Source organism: Phaseolus vulgaris, chromosome 1, assembly GCF_051622355.1.
Source record: "Phaseolus vulgaris cultivar YP4 chromosome 1, ASM5162235v1, whole genome shotgun sequence".
Taxonomy (NCBI): domain Eukaryota; kingdom Viridiplantae; phylum Streptophyta; class Magnoliopsida; order Fabales; family Fabaceae; genus Phaseolus; species Phaseolus vulgaris.
This window is the reverse complement of record NC_143498.1, coordinates 18,405,521-18,424,508: the sequence shown is the minus strand read 5'-3', so window position 1 is coordinate 18,424,508 and position 18,988 is coordinate 18,405,521. Positions and strand designations below refer to the sequence as shown.

General features: G+C 43.7%; 2 protein-coding genes and 1 pseudogene across 3 annotated transcripts; all 3 read right to left on the bottom strand.

The window, feature by feature from the left end:
- Positions 1 to 11,011: 11,011 nt before the first annotated feature.
- LOC137815453 (uncharacterized) lies at positions 11,012 to 17,632 on the bottom strand (annotated as a pseudogene). The gene is made up of 12 exons (XR_011081749.2): positions 17,559 to 17,632; positions 13,791 to 14,088; positions 13,503 to 13,709; positions 13,186 to 13,428; positions 12,645 to 13,098; positions 12,366 to 12,559; positions 12,024 to 12,261; positions 11,771 to 11,938; positions 11,590 to 11,697; positions 11,438 to 11,513; positions 11,267 to 11,362; positions 11,012 to 11,185 (listed from the first exon to the last, which is right to left on the bottom strand). The product of XR_011081749.2 is annotated as an uncharacterized LOC137815453 (transcript).
- LOC150029541 (uncharacterized) lies at positions 14,182 to 15,014 on the bottom strand. Its single transcript, XM_090300826.1, has one exon. It carries the CDS (start codon positions 14,874 to 14,876, stop codon positions 14,184 to 14,186), a length of 693 nt encoding a protein of 230 aa, XP_090156952.1. The 5' UTR covers positions 14,877 to 15,014; the 3' UTR covers positions 14,182 to 14,183.
- On the bottom strand, positions 15,147 to 17,372 carry LOC137815552 (uncharacterized). The gene has a single exon (XM_068618668.2). It carries the CDS (start codon positions 17,370 to 17,372, stop codon positions 15,147 to 15,149), a length of 2,226 nt encoding a protein of 741 aa, XP_068474769.2.
- Positions 17,633 to 18,988: the final 1,356 nt, after the last annotated feature.

Genomic DNA, 18,988 nt, shown 5'->3' with positions numbered 1-18,988 from the left:
TAAATCATGCTTGCAAAATATTATTTTCAAATGAAAAATTCGTGTTGATTGTCTTGATTTTTTTTTTTCAAATTAGGAGTCCTGCTTCACTTCACGAGTTCTAATTTTTATTCACAATTATAAAGTCAAGCTTAAAAAAACAAGTTCAATTTTTTTTGTTTTTTTTATGAAGTTGTGTTTGAAGAGACGCTTTTCAAATTTTTTTATCTATTTTTTTTATTGAAGCACAACTTCTGTTTCTTTTTTTTTTCATTTTTTTATGTTTTTATGTTTTAAACAATGTAATTATTTGTAATTGAATGTGTATTATTTTTTTAAATGATGTAAATAATTATTTGTAATTGAATGTAATTCGGATAATTTATCATTGTAATCAAATATTTAGTTAGATTAATTTATTAATTAAGTTTATTATGGTGGATAATTTATTATTAAATGAAAATTTTGAAAATTTAAATCAGTGTGACTAATGTAACCTCTTCATATTTTTTCCACATCATAATATGTATAAATTTTTAACATAAATATTTATATATATATATATATACATATATATACATATATAGATATATATATATATAGATGTATATACATATATATATACATATATAGATGTATATACATATATATATATATGTATATAGATACATATATATAGATACATATATATATAGATAGATACATATATATAGATACACATATATATATAGTATCGGTACTGGATGAGGCTGGGACCCACCTGGCTGGCCGACACCCAGTTAACCTGACCGAGAGACCGAGAGGTCGAGACCTTTGGAGACTTGGCCGAGTGGCCGAGACCTTTGGAGACTAATGTAACTAAACCCCATTACAATTAACGCTCAAACCGAGATCAGTAAAGCTAATCCATCATCAAGAATTAGGTAATGCAACCCTAAGCGGTATCCACCTCGATAAACGAGCCCAACAAGGTAGGCCCATTAGAATAATATAAATAGCACGCATTCCAAGGAGTAAGGTATGTCATTTATTACTGTTCACCTACCTGAGAGCTGACCACCCGCTTTACTGACTTGAGCGTCGGAGTGCCTTCGCAGGTACCCCCACCATCCGGTGATTCGCCCAACGACCGAGCGCCGAGTACCGAAGGATAAGCTAGGAGACAAGAAGAATCACAGTTCATCACACAGTCACCTGCCCGACCGAAGGAAGGAGAAGAAGACTTCAATAGTTCTCTAGGTCCCATCTCCCTAGCAGGAACAATTGGCGCCCACCGTGGGGCCGAGGGAAACTAGCTGAAGGAAAAAAGTAGATGGTTTCGACAAGAAGCATGGAAAGAATGACTGAAGCCGACCAAACAATGTTGCTTCTGTCTCTTCAGAGGGAGATGGCCGAGATGCGAAGGAAAGCCGAGGAGGCCGCTCAGAAAAATGAGCAAGAGTTGCAAGTTCTCCGCAGGGAGAACGAAGATATGAGAAAGAAGCTGGGGGAGGGAGGGCCCTCTGTCATACCGACGAACGTGGTCGGCAAGTCCTACACCTCTCCCCCCAACCCGGATGTGGCCGAGGGGACGAGAGGTCGACCCCTTCCCCGCGAGACTGAGATGGGCGACGAGTCGTGCCTAATCAGGTCCACCCGGCCGACCCTGACGGCCGACCCGAACCGCCGACATCCCTTTACAAACAACATCATCGAAGTCCCACTTCCTGAGAAGTGGAAGGGTTTCAACCGAGACCGATACGACGGGTCGACCAACTCGGACGAGCATATGGACGCCTACACCACCCATATGAGTCTCTACACCTCGGACGACGCCGTCTTGTGCCGAGTGTTCCCCACATCCTTGAAGGGTGCAGCCCTTAGTTGGTTCACCAAGCTCTCACCCAACTCCATCGACAGCTTTGCCACGCTCGTCGCAAAGTTTGAAACGCAGTTCGCGACCAGCCGGCCGCACCATCTAACCTCCATCACTCTGGTAGGCATCCGCTAGGAGAAGGGAGAGTCGCTGAGAACCTTCGTGGATAGGTTCAGTAAAGTGGCGATGAGCATCCGGAATCTGAGTCCGGACGTCGCCATGCACCACATGCTGACGGCCCTACGTCTGGGGCCCTTTGCCGACAACCTATGCATGCAGCCGGCCGACAGCCTAGATGAGCTGAGAAAGAGAGCTGCTAAGTACATGCAGCTGGAAGAGCTAAGAGAATTTCGTAACCAAGCCCGTGCCGAGGCCGGTGGAGAGAAAAACAAGGAAGAGAAGGATCGCCAGGGGCGGCCGGGTCAAAGGAACGACCGACGCCGGGAAAACCGAGACCGACCGATCTGGTTCTCAAGATACACACCGCTGACGACCGAGAGGGGGAGGATTTTGGACGAGGCCCTCAATGCCGAATTGATCCCTCCCCCAAGGAAGGTGGCCAGCCCAAATAATGCCGACCGGAGGAAGCAGTGTCGGTACCACCAAAACATAGGACACTCAACCGACGAGTGTCAGGCCCTTAAGGATAAGATCGAGGAGCTTATTCAGGCTGGGCATCTCCGTCGTTTCGTCAGGAATGGCCGAGACTCACCCGCCCGGGCGGATCCACCCAGGCGGACGAGGTCTCCTCAGCGCGGCCGAAATGACTGAGATAACAGAGGCGACCGACAACCCGCGAGGGCCGACCCACCTCGAAGAGACAATCCCCCCAGGGAGGCCGATAGGAGAGGAAACCGGGAGGTTATCAACACTATAGCCGGCGGCTTCGCCGGGGGAGGAAGAAACACCTCCGGGCGGTACATCAGGTGAACGCGGTGGCATTCCGACCGAGGATGCCACCCATCACTTTCACGGACAAGGACTTCAAGGGCGTAGACTACCGCCAGAAAGACGACCCGATGGTGATAGCGGTCGACATAGACCGGTTCACCATACGGAAGACCCTCGTGGACCAAGGAAGTTCGGTAGATATCCTTTACTGGAAAACTTTCAAGGCTCTGAGGATGGCCGAGACCGAGATGATGCCATACGACGACCACGTGGTAGGATTCTCGGGCGAGAGGGTGGGTACCAAGGGTTAAATCGACTTGCCAACACCTCCTACAACATTCTCCTCGGCCGACCCTCCATCAACCGGCTGATGGCCATAGTGTCAACCCCTCACCTTGCAATGAAATTCCCTTCGAAGACAGGGGAGATTCTCACAGTCCACGTGGACCAGAAAGAAGCACGAGAGTGCTACGCCGAGAGCCTCCGGGTGGAGCCCTTAAGGGCTGACACCTCTCCCCTTCGGGCGAGAAAATCCTCCCGAAAGAACCGCTCCCCCAGGAAGGACCGGCCGAGAGAGGCCCAGCCAACCGTGGCACTGGTGGACCTCGATCCTCGGGCGACCGAGGACAGGCTAGAGGCAAGAGAGGAGCTGAGGAGAGTCCCCCTCCTCGACGAAGAGCACAACACGGCTGTAGGGACACCCTTGGCGGCAGCCGAGGCCGAGATCATGCATGCCGCACTAAAAAAGAACGTCGACATGTTTGCATGGACGCCGGCCGACATGCCCGGGGTGAGCCCGGATGTCATCACCCATCGACTGTCCATATTCAAGGAAGCCCGACCGATCTCCCAAAAGAAGAGAGACTTGGGCAACGAAAAGCGACTCGCGGCGAAGGAGGAGGCCGAGAAGCTCCTGTCGGCCGGATTCATAAGGGAGGCCCGATACACGACATGGCTGGCCAACGTCGTTATGGTCACCAAGCCTAACGGTAACTGGAGGATGTGCGTCGACTACAGAAACATCAACAGCGCATGTCCGAAGGACACCTACCCCCTCCCGAACATTGACCGCCTGGTGGATGGGGCGGCCGACCACAAAATTATGAGCTTCCTGGACGCTTACTCTGGCTATAACCAGATAAGCATGCACCCGAGGGACAAGGAGAAGACGACCTTCATGACGGCCGACACCAACTACTACTACGAGGTCATGCCGTTCGGTCTCAAGAACGCAGGGGCGACGTACCAGCGCCTCATGGACAAAGTTTTCAAGGGTCTGATAGGCCGGGCGGTAGAAGTCTATGTGGACGACATAGTTGTGAAGTCCGACTCGTTCGAGCAACATCTAAAGGACCTGGACGAGGTCTTCAGGGCTCTAAGGGGAGTTAACATGAAACTCAACCCCGAGAAGTGTACTTTCGGGGTGGAAGGAGGAAAGTTCCTGGGCTTCATGCTCACCCACCGGGGGATAGAGGCCAACCCCGACAAATGTCAGGCCATACTCAACATGAGAAGTCCGAACACCGTGAAGGAGGTACAACAACTCCTTGGACGGCTGACCGCCCTCTCTCGATTTGTCCCCCGCCTGGCCGAGAGGACGAGGCCGATCGTTCAGTTGCTCCGAAAGGGCAAAAAATTCGTCTGGGACGACCAATGTGAGGAAATCTTCAAACAATTCAAGGAGTTCCTCACATCCCCGGCCGTCATCCAGAAGCCGAGGCCCGACAACCCAATCCTGGTATATCTAGCAGTCAGCGCTGCCCTAGTGCAGGAAGCCGAGGGCGAGGAGCGACCCGTATACTTTGTCAGCCGAACCCTCCACTCGGCCGAAACCCGATATCAGATGATTGAGAAGGTGGCTCTCGCACTCGTCCTCATGGCAAGGCGGATGCGCCCCTACTTCCAAAATCACTCCATAATTGTGAGAACCGACTACCCTATTTTTAAAATTTTATCTAAACCGGACCTTGCAGAGAGGATGATAGGATGGTCGGTCGAACTCTCTGAGTTCGACATACGCTATGAGCCGAGGGGCACCATCAAGTCTCAATGCTTGGCCAACTTCTCGGCCGAGCTGACACCGCTACCCACCCTCTCGGGCGGGTGGACTCTCTATGTGAACGACTCCTCAAACAAAACAGCCTGTGGAGCGGGAGTCGTCCTGGAGGGGCCGGGCGACCTCTTCTTGGAACAAGCCCTCCAATTCGGATTCCGGGCGACCAACAACCAGGCCGAGTATGAGGCCTTGCTGGCCGGGTTGAACCTAGCCTACGACATGGGAGCGCGCGAGGTTACATGCAAAAGCGACTCCCAGGTGATGGTCGACCAAGTCAATGGAGATTTCGAGGTTAAAGAGCCTTTGCTGCAGCGGTACTACCACGCGGCCAAAAACAGTATCGCCCGCTTCAGCAAAGCACCCTTGCAACACATACCGAGGGAGGACAACAAAAGGCCCGACATCCTATCCAAGCTCTCGGTCACAAAAAAGAAGAGCCATCAGAGGTCAGTCATACAAATATGGCTGAGACACCCTAGTGTGACGGAGGCCGAGGCCGAGTGTCTGGCTATAGAAGAGGAAGAGGCTGAGGCCGACAACTGGATGACACCCGTCATCCAATACCTAACGGACGGCACATGCAAGGCCGACCAAGAGAAGGCGATGAAGCAACAATGCACCCGGTACACCATGATCAACGAAGATTTGTACCGGAGAGGCTACTCGACCCCCTTGCTAAAATGCATCACCAATAAAAGGGCCGAATACGTTCTGGCCGAGATCCATGAGGGAATCTGCGGAAATCACGCCAGGGCAAGGACGATGGCCGCCAAGGTCTTGAGAGTCGGCTACTACTGGCCGACCATACAGGGCGACTGTGCCGAATACGTGAAGAAATGCACCAAGTGCCAAGAGTTCGGCCCCCTCCACCACACCAGGCCGGAAGAGCTGCACAACATCATCTCCCCATGGCCGTTCGCCATGTGGGGGATGGACATTATCGGTCCATTCTCCCCAGGGAGGGGGCAGACCAAGTTCCTACTGGTGGGAGTCGACTACTTCACAAAATGGATCGAGGCCGAACCCCTCGCCTCCATCTCGGCGAAGAATGTACAAAACTTCGTATGGATGAGTATTGTCTGCCGATTCGGCGTCCCACACACAATAGTAACTGACAATGGCCGACAGTTCATCGACCGAGGCCTACAGTCCTTCTATGACGACCTGGGCATCAAGTCCATCACGGCCTCGGTGGAACACCCACAAACCAATGGGCAGGCCGAGACCGCCAACAAGGTCATACTCAACGAGCTGAAGAAGCGGCTGGGCAAAGCAAAGGGCCGATGGACCGAGGAACTGATCGAGGTACTTTGGGCGTACAGGTGCACCCCCCAAACTACCACACAGGAAACACCCTACAGCCTGACGTACGGGACCGAGGCCATGATCCCAGTTGAGGTGGCCGAGCCCACCATACGACGACAAATGTTCAATCTCACCCTAAACGAGGAAAGCCTAGCGGTCAACCTCGACCTGGTAAGTGAGCTCTGTGACAAAAGCAAGATTCGGGAGGCTGCCTGCAAAGCTCGAGCGTCCAGACGGTACAACACCAAAGTCCGGCCGAGGGGTTTCCAGAAGGGCGATCTCGTCTGGAGAATGCGCAGTGATGCAAGAAAAAATGAAGGGAAGTTCTCATCCAACTGGGAGGGGCCTTTCCGAGTCCGAGAAGTCGCACAAGGAGGAGCCTATCATCTAGAATGGCTTTCGGGAAAAATTGTACCGAGGACGTGGAATGCCACGCACCTCAAGTTCTATTACAGCTAAAATCAATAAAATCACGCACTCTTTCCTCACCCAACCAGGGAGGTTTTAACGAGGCGTTTTCATCAAAGTGTTGGAAATATTCCACTGAACAAGCATTGGCCGACCGCTCACCAAACTTGCTCGATTGACATCGCAAGTATTGGCCGAACGCTATTTGCTCGATTAACATCGCAAGTGCCGGCCGACCGCCCACCAAACTTGCTCGATTGACATCGCAAGTATTGGCCGAACGCCCACTTGCTCGATTAACATCGCAAGTGCCGGCCGACCGCTCACCAAACTTGCTCGATTGACATCGCAAGTATTGGCCGAACGCCCGCTTGCTCGATTAAACATCGCAAGTGCCAGCCGACCACCCACCAAACTTGCTTGACTGACATCGCAAGTAATGGCCGACCGGCACCTACGCTTGCTCGAGTTTTAACGCTCGCAATTAGTGGCCGATCGCCCACATTTTACCTGCTCGAATCCAACGTTCGCAAATAGTGGTCGATCGCCCACATTTTACTTGCTCGAATCCAACGTTCGCAAATAGTGGCCAATCGCCCATGTTTTACGTGCTCGAATTCAAAATTCGCATCTAGTGGCCGATCGCCCACATTTTACTTGCTCGAATCCAACGTTCCCAAATAGTGGCCGATCGCCATGTTTTACTTGCTCGAATTTAAACGCTCGCAATTAGTGGCCGATCGCCCATATTTTACTTGCTCGAGTTTTAACGCTCGCAATTAGTGGCCGATCGCCCATGTTCTACTCGTTCAATGGGAGATCGAGTGATTAACTTGTCAAATTTTTATGCCAAACCAAATGAAAGGAAAGCTAGTTCATACATCAATGAGAGGAAACAGGGTGATACAACAAAAAGCAAAACGAAGAGGCCACACCCCGGCCTCAGAGGAAATCAGAAATCAAGAAAAGGCCACAACCCGGCCAACGGTGAACCTAATCTTGAATCTCAACGAACCCGCCCTCCTCAGCCTCAGTCTCCCTGCCCTGGACCTCGGCCTCGGCCGGTTCAGCCTCTTGGGCAGCCAAAGCAGCCGCCTCAGCTTCTCGGCGATCTCAGCAGCCGCCCTCAGCTTCTCGGCTTCCAGCTGACGCTTCGCCTCGGCCGTCTCCCTCTGCGCCAACTCCCTCTCGGCCGCCTCTGCAGCAATCCGGGCCGATAGGTTAGTGTTTGCAGCTAGGGACTGCTTCAAGTCCTCGGCAGCCTCCGAAAGCTTATGCTCCAAGGCTGACACGTCTTCGGCCTGACGGTCTTGGCCTTGAAGCCCACTCTGGACAAGGACGACCGACCGGCACATCAACTCGAAGCCGCTCCTTAGGAGTTCCGAGGGAGCGACGTTGCGTAGGGGGTCCCGAGCCTCATCCGGAAGCGCAACACGAACCCTCCGGGAGAATCGATACCCAGCCCCCAAGATATCGAAGGGCGTGAGCGCCGCCCGGGCATCGATCACAGATGGACCGGCTTCTGCATGCACCAGGGCCTCAGGAGAGCCCGACGCCGCCTCAGCAGACACCCGTCGAGAAGGAGGAGGCGTTGGCATGGACCCAGGTGACCGGGTGGTGGTGGCAATGTTGCTAGCGCCCCTCAGACGTTTCTTGGACTTGTGGGTGGGGCCAACAGACCCCTTGGACTTTTGAGATGGGCCGACCACCCCTTCATCACTCGGCGGCGGTATCACCTCCAAACTTCAACGACCCCTGCGGTCGGCCGCCTTCTGCTGATGCTTGTCAAGTACGCTAACGGCGCTCGGTCGCTCGTTAACCATGATCTCTGCAAAACAAATCAAGGAGTTAAAAATAAGACAAAACAAATAGACAGACCGACCGACCGACTAAGGCAAACCAAGACACATACCCCTCACAGTCGCCCAGCGCACAGACTTGGCATACACACCAATCAACCCCCGGCACGGAAGCCTCCTCGGGAGGGCGTCAAAAAGGGCAAGGACACCCAGCTCGTCCTCACCCTCCGTCGGCCTCGGCCACTCCTTAAACTCGCAAGGCTGCCGAGTCCAGTAAAGAGGGAATCTCGACCGCCCGGTCGAGTTAAAAAAGAAAGAGGTCGCCTCGGGCCGGATCACGACCTTCACAAACCTCTCCTTAAAACGCTTATAAGAAAGGGCAAAGAGATAAAAAAGAACACTACCGGGCCGGCCAGCCAGCGAATGCCAAACGGCCTTCTTGGCAGGATGGGAGTTATAGTAAGAAAGAAAACATGAGGGCGTGGGGTGAAGACGCATAACGTCACACAACAAACGAAAGGCTTGAAGGGACGCCCAGGTATTTGGGTGAACCTGAGTGGGAGCAACGTTGAGCGTCCGAAGGACGCCCATCGTAAACTCATCAAAAGGAAGAGAAACAAAAAGATCAACAAAAAAGCAAGTGTACATATAAAAAAAAGGGGGGCCGGAACCGGGCCGCCCCATGCACACCCTCTCGGCCGCCCCACAAGGTAGAATGCTAAAGTGGGAAGAAAACTCCTCCGCCTTTAAAACCGGTCGCCTGAGCAAAAATTTCGCCACAGACTCCTCGGTCTCATAGGTAGACGAGATATCCATCACCCTAGGATCCACAAAACTAAAATCCCCTAAGGGGACGACCATTGGGGGCGAGCCCGATCGGTCAACAACATTGACCGGGGCATCCTCCCTCACAACCTCCACCGGGGGTGGAGCATCGGCCACCCCAACCGAAACAGGGTCGGTGGTGAACGACGAAGAGGAAGAAGAAGAAGAGGATGACGATTCAGAAGACTCCCTCGAAGAAGAGTGACCGACGGGAGAGGACGGGTCGCCCAAGGGAGGAGGGGAAAGACTAGGCTCGCAACACATAACTAACCTCGACTGATAAACTAAGCTAGGCGAAGAAAGACGACTGAACGGTCACTCAACACTCAGCAGTGGACGAAGGTTCACTCGGCTGCCAGAAAAACTCACGAACACAAATGCGGGATCTCGACGCTGGTAGAGCCCTATTTATAGGGCCCATGGGCCTCGGAATGCGAAACGTCAAACCAATCTCAACCGTTAGATCTTATAGATCTAACGGTCCATGAACTCCCCCGCCTAAAAAACCCCTCATCAATGCACGTCACGTCGTGCCGTCTGAAGTCACGTCACGCCGCCTAGTCAAGTCTTACCTTGAGAAATGAAACGCCCGCGCGACCAAGGGAGGCCGACCGACTCCCATCATTAAAGACTCATCGGACATAGCCTACGCATCTGCCCTTGAGCCTGGGGGGCAAGTGTACCGGTACTGGGCGAGGCTGGGACCCACCTGGCTGCCCGACACCCAGTCAACCTGACCGAGAGATCGAGAGGTCGAGACCTTTGGAGACTTGGTCGAGTGGCTGAGACCTTTGGAGACTTGGCCGAGTGGCCGAGACCTTTGGAGACTTGGCCGAGAGGCCGAGACCTTTGCAGACTTGACCGAGAGACCGAGACCTTTGGAGACTTGGCCGAGAGACCGAGACCTTAGAAGACTTAATTGAGACGGCAGAAGACCACAGGTATTTGGCCGATGGCCGAACCCCATTACAATTAACGCTCAAACCGAGATCAGTAAAGTTAATCCATCATCAAGAATTAGGTAATGCAACCCTAAGCGGTATCCACCTCGATAAACGGGCCCAACAAGGTAGGCCCATTAGAATAATATAAATAGCACGCATTCCAAGGAGTAAGGTATGTCATTTATTACTGTTCACCTACCTGAGAGCTGACCACCCGCTTTACTGACTTGAGCGTCGGAGTGCCTTCGCAGGTACCCCCACCATCCGGTGATTCGCCTGACGACCGAGCGCCGAGTACCGAAGGATAAGCCAGGAGACAAGAAGAATCACAGTTCATCACACAGTCACCTACCCGACCGAAGGAAGGAGAAGAAGACTTCAATAGTTCTCTAGGTCCCATCTCCCTAGCAGGAACATATATATATATATATATATATATCATCTACACACCAGGGGTTCTCTCACCGGTAGCCTATAATTTTTTTTATATAACACTAATAGAAAAATGACATTTTATGACGGTTAAAACATACCTTTTTATGACGGTTTTAGACCCGTTATAGATGCAGGCAACATAAAAAGTCTTTATTTTTTATGTCATATTTAAAAAACCATCATAGAAAATTCACTTTATATGACTAATTTATTTTTAACCATCATAGAAAATAACACATTTTATGACGGTTAAAATTACACCTATCATAAAAAATATTACTTTTTATGACACATATTGTTTTAACCATCATAAAATATGTTATTTTCTATGATTGATAATATTTTAACCGTCATAGAATGCGTTTTTTTTTAATTCTTTTTTGATATATTCATTTTCTTACATGCATAAAGTACCCTGCATAATAATCACAATTCTCAAGCTAACGATCTAGCATATAAATAATGATATATTTAACTAAAAGTTAATATGTTGAAATTCATACAAAATTGTTACTAGTTCTAAAATTATCATTTAGAGTAAATACTTAAAAGTGAATATGTTGAAGTTCATACAAAACATTTAACTAGTTTTAACATGAGAATTTACAGTACTTAAAAGAAATGATGCCCACTGCTCTCGAACCTCTTGTAGCACTTCCAACTTCAATGGAGATGGATCATTGAATATCTACATAATCAAATATTGAAGATGAAATTAACATTTAACACATTTAACATATTTAACATATTTGAGTTAATTATATATTACCTCCTTCCACGAGTCCTTAATGTTAGCAGATATAATTTTATGCATATGTCTCATCAAATAATACCCGCACTCATAGTTTCCCGGTTGATATGAGTACTACAAGTTAAATACAAATAGAATAATATAATAATTTATACATTGCATTTCATACTAGTAAGATGAATGACTTACATTTGGTGCAATGTATTGTAGCTTCTTCTTAGCAATATGTGGAAGTCCTTGCAACCTTAAATGAGCTTCCATAGCTCTATAAATAGTTACATACATTAAATTTTATATTATTTATAAAATCATATAACATAACAAAATAATTGAAAACTTACGCATCCAGTATATTTCTAATTGTCAAACTATTAATTTTCTTGTGCAATGAACACAAGAGAACAACAAGAGATTGTCGAGGAATAATTACTATCAATTGCCAATGACCCCTACAAGATGAAATAATATTAGTAACACTTGAATTTTAGATAAATGTGCATTAATTTATAAATGTATACTTACTGATGCAAGTAAGGTGCTAAGTACACCTCTTTGTTCCCATTTTGAAATGTCTCTATGAAATACATCTGCACCTCACTAGCTTTATTCCCAACACTCTGAATGGCAACAGGGTCAAGGAACCCATATATGTTAACATTTTTTTTCTCAATGCACAGATGATGTAAATACCTTGAACATTGAAAAAAAATATTGTTATAATAACATATTGAATATATTAAAACTTATTAAAAGTTATTATAGGAAGCTTACTTACATTAACCAAAGTTGTATTACTGATACGCATATCATATCAGTACCGGTGAGAATATCAAAAATATCCCTTTGGCACAGAAAAAAAAAGGGATGTTTTTAGTCCTGCCTACAACTTCCAGTGGCATATCTAATTGTATAGGTTGCATCCTGATAGTCGCTGCCATTGCACCGAGTTGCTGAAAAGTACTTGGATGTTGTTGTGAATGATTCACAACTTCCTTTGCTTTTTTAGTATCATTCTATGCATATATAAAAAAATTAAGTAACACTAGTATATCAATTTAATTAATTATAATACCTACAAAAAGACATATGCATAATTAAAACAAGTAAAGAAAATTACTCTCAACATAATTGGTTTTGCTAATCTAGCTGGCCAAAGAATGAAATTCCCAGGTGCTTCTCCCACCGTCTGAACCTCCTTAGTAGGCACAGGGATTCGAGCAACAGCATCCCGAACGTCTACAACAACCACTCTTATCATATCATCTGCAATTTTCTGGTGGTGGATAGTTGACCCTAATGTATACATTTTACCTAACACAAATAATGTAATTGAAAGAAATTAAATAATATAATTAGACTAAAACATATCAAACAATATCATTAAAGTAAAAATTACCTAAGGCCACCAAGTACTCGAGGGGATCATCAATATACAATTCACAGTCTGCAAGGATAGTAGGACCAACCTCCTCTGATCCTTCAGGAGCATCACAACTCTCCTTTGTACTTATACGAATAGGGGAAGGCTCTGAAGGGGCAACAGAAGGTTTAACGGACATGGATGCTAACTCTGCTCGCATGTCTAATAACAACTCTTTCTTCAATTCAGAATATACCTCCTTTTTAATTTCCTTCCTAATATCTTTTTTGAGGGATTCCATCTCAGTCTCACTAAGATGTAATTTACTATAATACCGAGGTGGAGGACCAAAGAATTGTCGAATTCCCACCCCTCGTCCTGCAGCACGAACACGTCCAGGATGCTCTGGGCGACCAATGGCAACCGTCAATATGTCCTCACGCCCTTGTGGAATGAACAATCCCTGCGTGCTTTGCTCCACCAACTCATCCTACAACACAAATTTTTAAAACTTATTTTAAAATATGTGCAAATAAACATAAACATTCAAACATGACATACAATATAAGTTACTAACAATGCGCTTAGCTACGCTTTGAACTTCTTCAGATGTGTAATCCCCTGATGGTCTTTGGTGAGCTCTTTTCCATTTTTCATGTCGGGGAGGATGGGTTATAATGCTACAATTTGAGTCCTCGGTGGAGTGAGAGGAAGATATCTCTTTAATCATTTTTTGCTCTAATTTATCATAACCCCCATGAGACAGTCTGTGCGGGTGAACATTCTTTTTTTGAATCTCTTGTGCAGCTTTCCTCTTAGCCTATTATATACATAAATTAAATTATTATAATGCATGATAATTAGACACTTAACCAACATATGATATTAATTTACCTGAAAGGTAGGGTCTAATCGCCTTTTTCGAAAAGTCTGCCATGTTTCCTCATCGAGGAATTGATATTGCTCACAGGGGATTTTTTCACCCAATGCACCATAAATATAACGACTAGTAAGGTCACTCTTAAAACCCGTCCATCGTGCCCCAGCATATGAAATCCATTTTTTCCTCAATAAGTTATTTTTTGGGACGTCATATGTGATCTGTACAATAAATATAAATTATATATGTTAAATAGCAATTATGTATGCTTATAATGAAACAAATAAGTTAAGATTTCGTACAATGATACTCTGCCAAATTTGATTCTTCACCATCTCTGGAACATGCTCCCAATCATCAATAAGAATACTAACTTTGCTTCTACCAAGCAAGGCCACATAGCTGGTAAATTTTGTACTATGCTCTCCCAAAGCTTTACCCGTCTGCATATCAAACTGGATTGGCAATCTCTGATTAGCATCGCGGTTGATAGTCAACTCTCTCAACCTAGTCCCACGCCTACCTTTTTTATGGGTAGATGATTGACTCTTGTCCCCATCTTGTGAAGGAGGGAAGATATCAGATGGATTAGACATATCTCTGTTCAAATTATTAGATTGTAAATTATTAGTAAAAAACTAAACATATAGTTATTAAAAATATAAAGGATAAACATAAATAAATGTTTTACATTGTCAAATTGGAACATTCTCCCACAATCCTTCATGATGATCATCACGTGTGGCATGCACATCATCTACTTCATTATCGACATTCAAGGTTGGCATATTTGTGGAGAAAGATGGAGTCTCACTTATATCGAATGTTAAATTATCATTCTCATGAGTATCATGCATGATTCTTCCATGGAGAACCACTAACCACCGTTTGTTAGTGAGATCAGTAACATAAAACACTTGTTTTGCCTGAGATGCCATGATGAATGGCTCTTCAATATAACCTACCTTTTCCAGATCAACCAAGGTAAAACCTAGATCATCGGTCTTCACGCCACTATTATTGTCAACCCATTTACATTTAAAGACATGCACTCTAAAAATTGTGTAATCTATCATCCAGATGTCTTCAATTACACCAAAGTAGCACATTGATGCCATAACAGAATATTGATCTTTTGAACTAGAGAAATGCATTGATTCAGCCACCACCATTACTCCACTATTTTGCATAGTGCTTTTTTCATCTTCAAATTTTGTGTAAAATGAATAATTGTTTATATCATAACCACTCCAACTTATGACTTCAAAGTTTGGCTCAGATGCTAGCCAATTTAATGTATCAGAAGTTGTATTATCATTTTGAACTTGTTGTTTAAACCACTTCAAGAAGCTTTTGTTGTGCTCATTAATCACCCATTTCTCAGGCATTCGTGGGTTATTTCTCTTCACAATATCTTTATGAGCATTTAAGTAGGGGATGACTTCTTTAGTGTTATTCAGTATATAAAAATGTGCTTGAAGAACTTCATCTCGTGTCAATATTATAACTTTTGCACTTCGAGTACCCTTACCAACACTTATTCCATGGTAACGAGACTTAGGTACCCCTATAGCTTCAACTTCTGATAAGTGTTCTTTACAAAACTCAATGGCTTCCTCTGCAATATATCTTTCAACAATTGATGCTTCAGGACGATATCAATTCTTTACATACCCTTTTAATATCTTCATGTATCGCTCCATGGGGTACATCCATCGTAAGAATACTGGACCACAAATTTTAATTTCTCTAACTAAATGAATAATCAAGTGAACCATAATATCAAAAAATGATGGAGGAAAGTACATCTCCAATTGGCACAATATGACTACAACATCATTTTGTAACTGATCCAACTTCTCAGGGTCCAAAACTTTACTACATATTGCATTAAAAAAGAAGCACAATCTAGTTAAGGCATATATGACATTCTTAGGCAATATATTTCGAATAGCCACGGGTAATATTTGTTGCATCAAAACATGACAATCATGAGACTTTAAGCCAATTAATCTCAAATCTTTCATGGATACAAGTCTCTTGAAATTGGAAGAATAACCTAGTGGAACCTTCACGCCTTGTAAAAACTCACAAAAACTTTTTTTCTCTTGTTTAGACAACGTATGACATGCCGGAGGCAAGTATGTGCGCTTACCATGAGACTGTGGAGCTAATTGTTCTCTTATACCCATTTCAACCATGTCCAAACGAGCATTGACACCATCTTTTGTCTTCCCTTGAATATCGAGGAGTGTTCCGATAATATTGTCACACACATTTTTCTCTACATGCATGACATCTATACAATGTCTCACATCAAGCACCCTCCAATATGGGAGATCAAAGAATATTGACCTTTTCTTCCATATGTTACTTCTTGTGGCTTTGTTTTGTGTCTTTCCAAACACAACTTGGATGTCCTTCACACGCTCATATACTTGCAATCCAGTTAAAGCTGTTGGAGCTAATTTGTTTTCTTGACATCCATTAAATGGTTTCTTTAATTTACGATACGGATGGTTTGATTTAAGAAATCTCCGATGTTCGAGGTACACTGTTTTCCTTCCATGTTGTAATTGATTATGACATGTGTTTTCTTCACATATAGGACATGCTTTGTGGCCTTTGGTGATGTATCCACTCAAATTACCATATGCTGGAAAGTCATTGATCGTACAAAATAACATGGCATGCAATTTAAAGGACTCACCTGTGTACCCATCAAACACATCAACACCTTTCTCCCATAACATCTTCAAATCTTCAACCAACGGGCTCAAATAAACATCAATGTCATTTCTCGGTTGTCTTGGACCAGAGATCATCAAAGATAACATCACATATTTGCGTTTCATGCACAACCATGGTGGTAAGTTATAAATCACTAACAACACAGGCCATGAACTATGTTTACTACTCAAGTTACCATATGGATTCATTCCATCTGTTGCAAGTCCAAGCCTAATGTTTCTTGGATCATTGGCAAAATTTGGGAACATGGAATCAATTTTCTTCCATTGCAAACCATCTGCCAGATGCCTTAAATTACCATCCTTTTTACGTTCATCTGCATGCCATCTAACAAGTTTTGCATCATTCGCATTACTGAATAATCTTTTCAACCTTGGAACTATAGGAAGATACCACAACACTTTTGCAGGAGGACCCTTCTTAACATCATGTTCAAAATCATCATATTTCTTCTTGTATCGTGATATCCCACAATGTGGACATTGATGTAACTTATCAAATTCCTTCCTGTACAACACACAATCTTTGGGACATGCATGGATTTTTTCAAACTTCATACCCATTGGACACAATATCTTCTTCGCATCATAATTACGTGTTGGCAACGTATTATCTTCCAGAAGCATGTCACTTAACAACTCAAGCAATTTTGTGAAACTTTTATCTGTCCACCCATTTCTTTCCTTCACAGTAAATAATTTTAATACTGCCGACAATCGAGTGAACTTAGTGCATCTTGGATATAAAGGTTTTTCAGCATCAGTACACAAATTTTCATACACATGTGCATGTTGGAAGGCATCATATCCTACATCACGGATCATTTCCTCTAGTTGATCATCCATCTCTAAATCAACTTCTTGTGCTTCAACTTCAGACATATGTACACTTGGTATGTCTACTAATTCACCATGCCATATCCACTTTGTGTAACTTTTTAGGAAACCATCACAAAGAACATGCTCTCGAATAACTTCAGTCGGTAGTCTTCGCTCATTCAAACAATTCACAAACGGGCAATAAAATCTTCCATTATTATCCGGAACATTCACCTTTGCAAATTCAAGAAATTGTTGTACTCCATTATGATATTCATTTGTTGTGCGTTTGTAATTGATCCAACTTCGATCCATTGTTATGTTCTCTGACATAACACAACAAATAACTATATATTTTAACTTTATGGGTACTAGTGTATTTACGAATCAGGTTGGATCGTCTTTCGGAATATCATCATACAATGTTGCCAAATTTGAAATAGCATACAAATCATAAATACAATAAAATAAATATTAATAACAAATAAATATTTTACATACCTTAGACAATGTAGGTTAAAGAGTCAACGACAACTTGGGAAGAGACAAAACAAGAAAGCTGGTGCATTCGAAGAATGAAAGAAAAACATAGAAAAGTAAGAATATATAAAAATGTTTTGTTATAATCATAATAATTTACATCTTACAAACACTTTTATGTATCAATTTTCCTAACAACTTATAGTAAGAAAAGAGATCAAGACACACATAATTAAATAAAAAAATATTCCAAATCATCATGTCACAAAATTATATATAAGGACCTATAAGTACTCTCCGGTACAACCTGGTGATGGTATTTATTTGGATTTTGTGATTATTGGTTTTGTTTTATGATACTACGAGCTCATGAATGACACGTGAAATCAACTTCAATCAGACTTTACACTCAATGCAAACGAAACCAACTTTGCAGAAATCCATGTGTTCCTAATTTCTCCTAGTTTCTACGTTTTCAACGAAATCCCTCACTTTATCTTCAAATTGAATAATAATCACCAATACACTCACTTATTCATTTTAAGGTTTGGAGGTTTTGGGAATACCTTTTTGGATTATTAAATAAACTTAGTTTGGATAGGAACTTGGTCTTCACAACACAAGATCAATGCATGGAGTCTGTATCAAATTTTCCCACTATATATTTTGGCTGACAAGAAAGGAAATTATGATACACATTATATATTTATGTATAATATAAATATTATCCAGCAATGCATTTGGGTAGTAATTGCACATTTCTATATTGTGATTATTTAAATGTTTAATGAAGAGGAAAAGCATGACAAGACAAGCTAAGTTGTCATGTAAGTTCATGATGGTTCTTTTCTTGGGAATACACTCATATTAATTGCACAAACCACTTTTACGGGAGAAATTCTAATTGCATTCTAATTGCCTTTAAATTTTGTTTGTTCAAAAATTTAAATCAATACAGAATATACCCAAATTAAATATAATATAATATTTAGATATTAGACTTTCAAGTTATTCATATATATATATATATATTATAATATTTAAATATTACATTATAATGGACTAAATAAAAGATAGTAATATTATTATTAAAAAAATCCTGTGTGGGTAATGAAAATAAAAAAGTGTAGAAAGTGAAATTAGGGTGAAAATGAAATTAGGAAAAGAGAAGAACTGAACTTACGTAGAGAGGCAAAGAGAGTAGGAAGATGTGAGTAAAAAAGCATAAGCATGAACATTTGTTGAATACGGAGACAGTGTTAATGGAAGAATGGAGAGATGAACTAGTAAAAAGGTAAAACTCTAAAAAAAAATTACTATGACAGGTGTCATGGTAAAAGATATAAAATATATTTATTATGATGGTTTTTTGATAAAAGATATAATAAGTTCTTTTATAATTATCATTGTGCCACCGCTTCACTTATTATGACAGGTAAAATATAACCGTC

Coding starts and splice junctions, on each gene's coding strand:
- LOC150029541 (XM_090300826.1), bottom strand. CDS start 14,876: ATGCCTGAGAAATGGGTGATTAATGAGCACAACAAAAGCTTCTTGAAG.
- LOC137815552 (XM_068618668.2), bottom strand. CDS start 17,372: ATGGATCGAAGTTGGATCAATTACAAACGCACAACAAATGAATATCAT.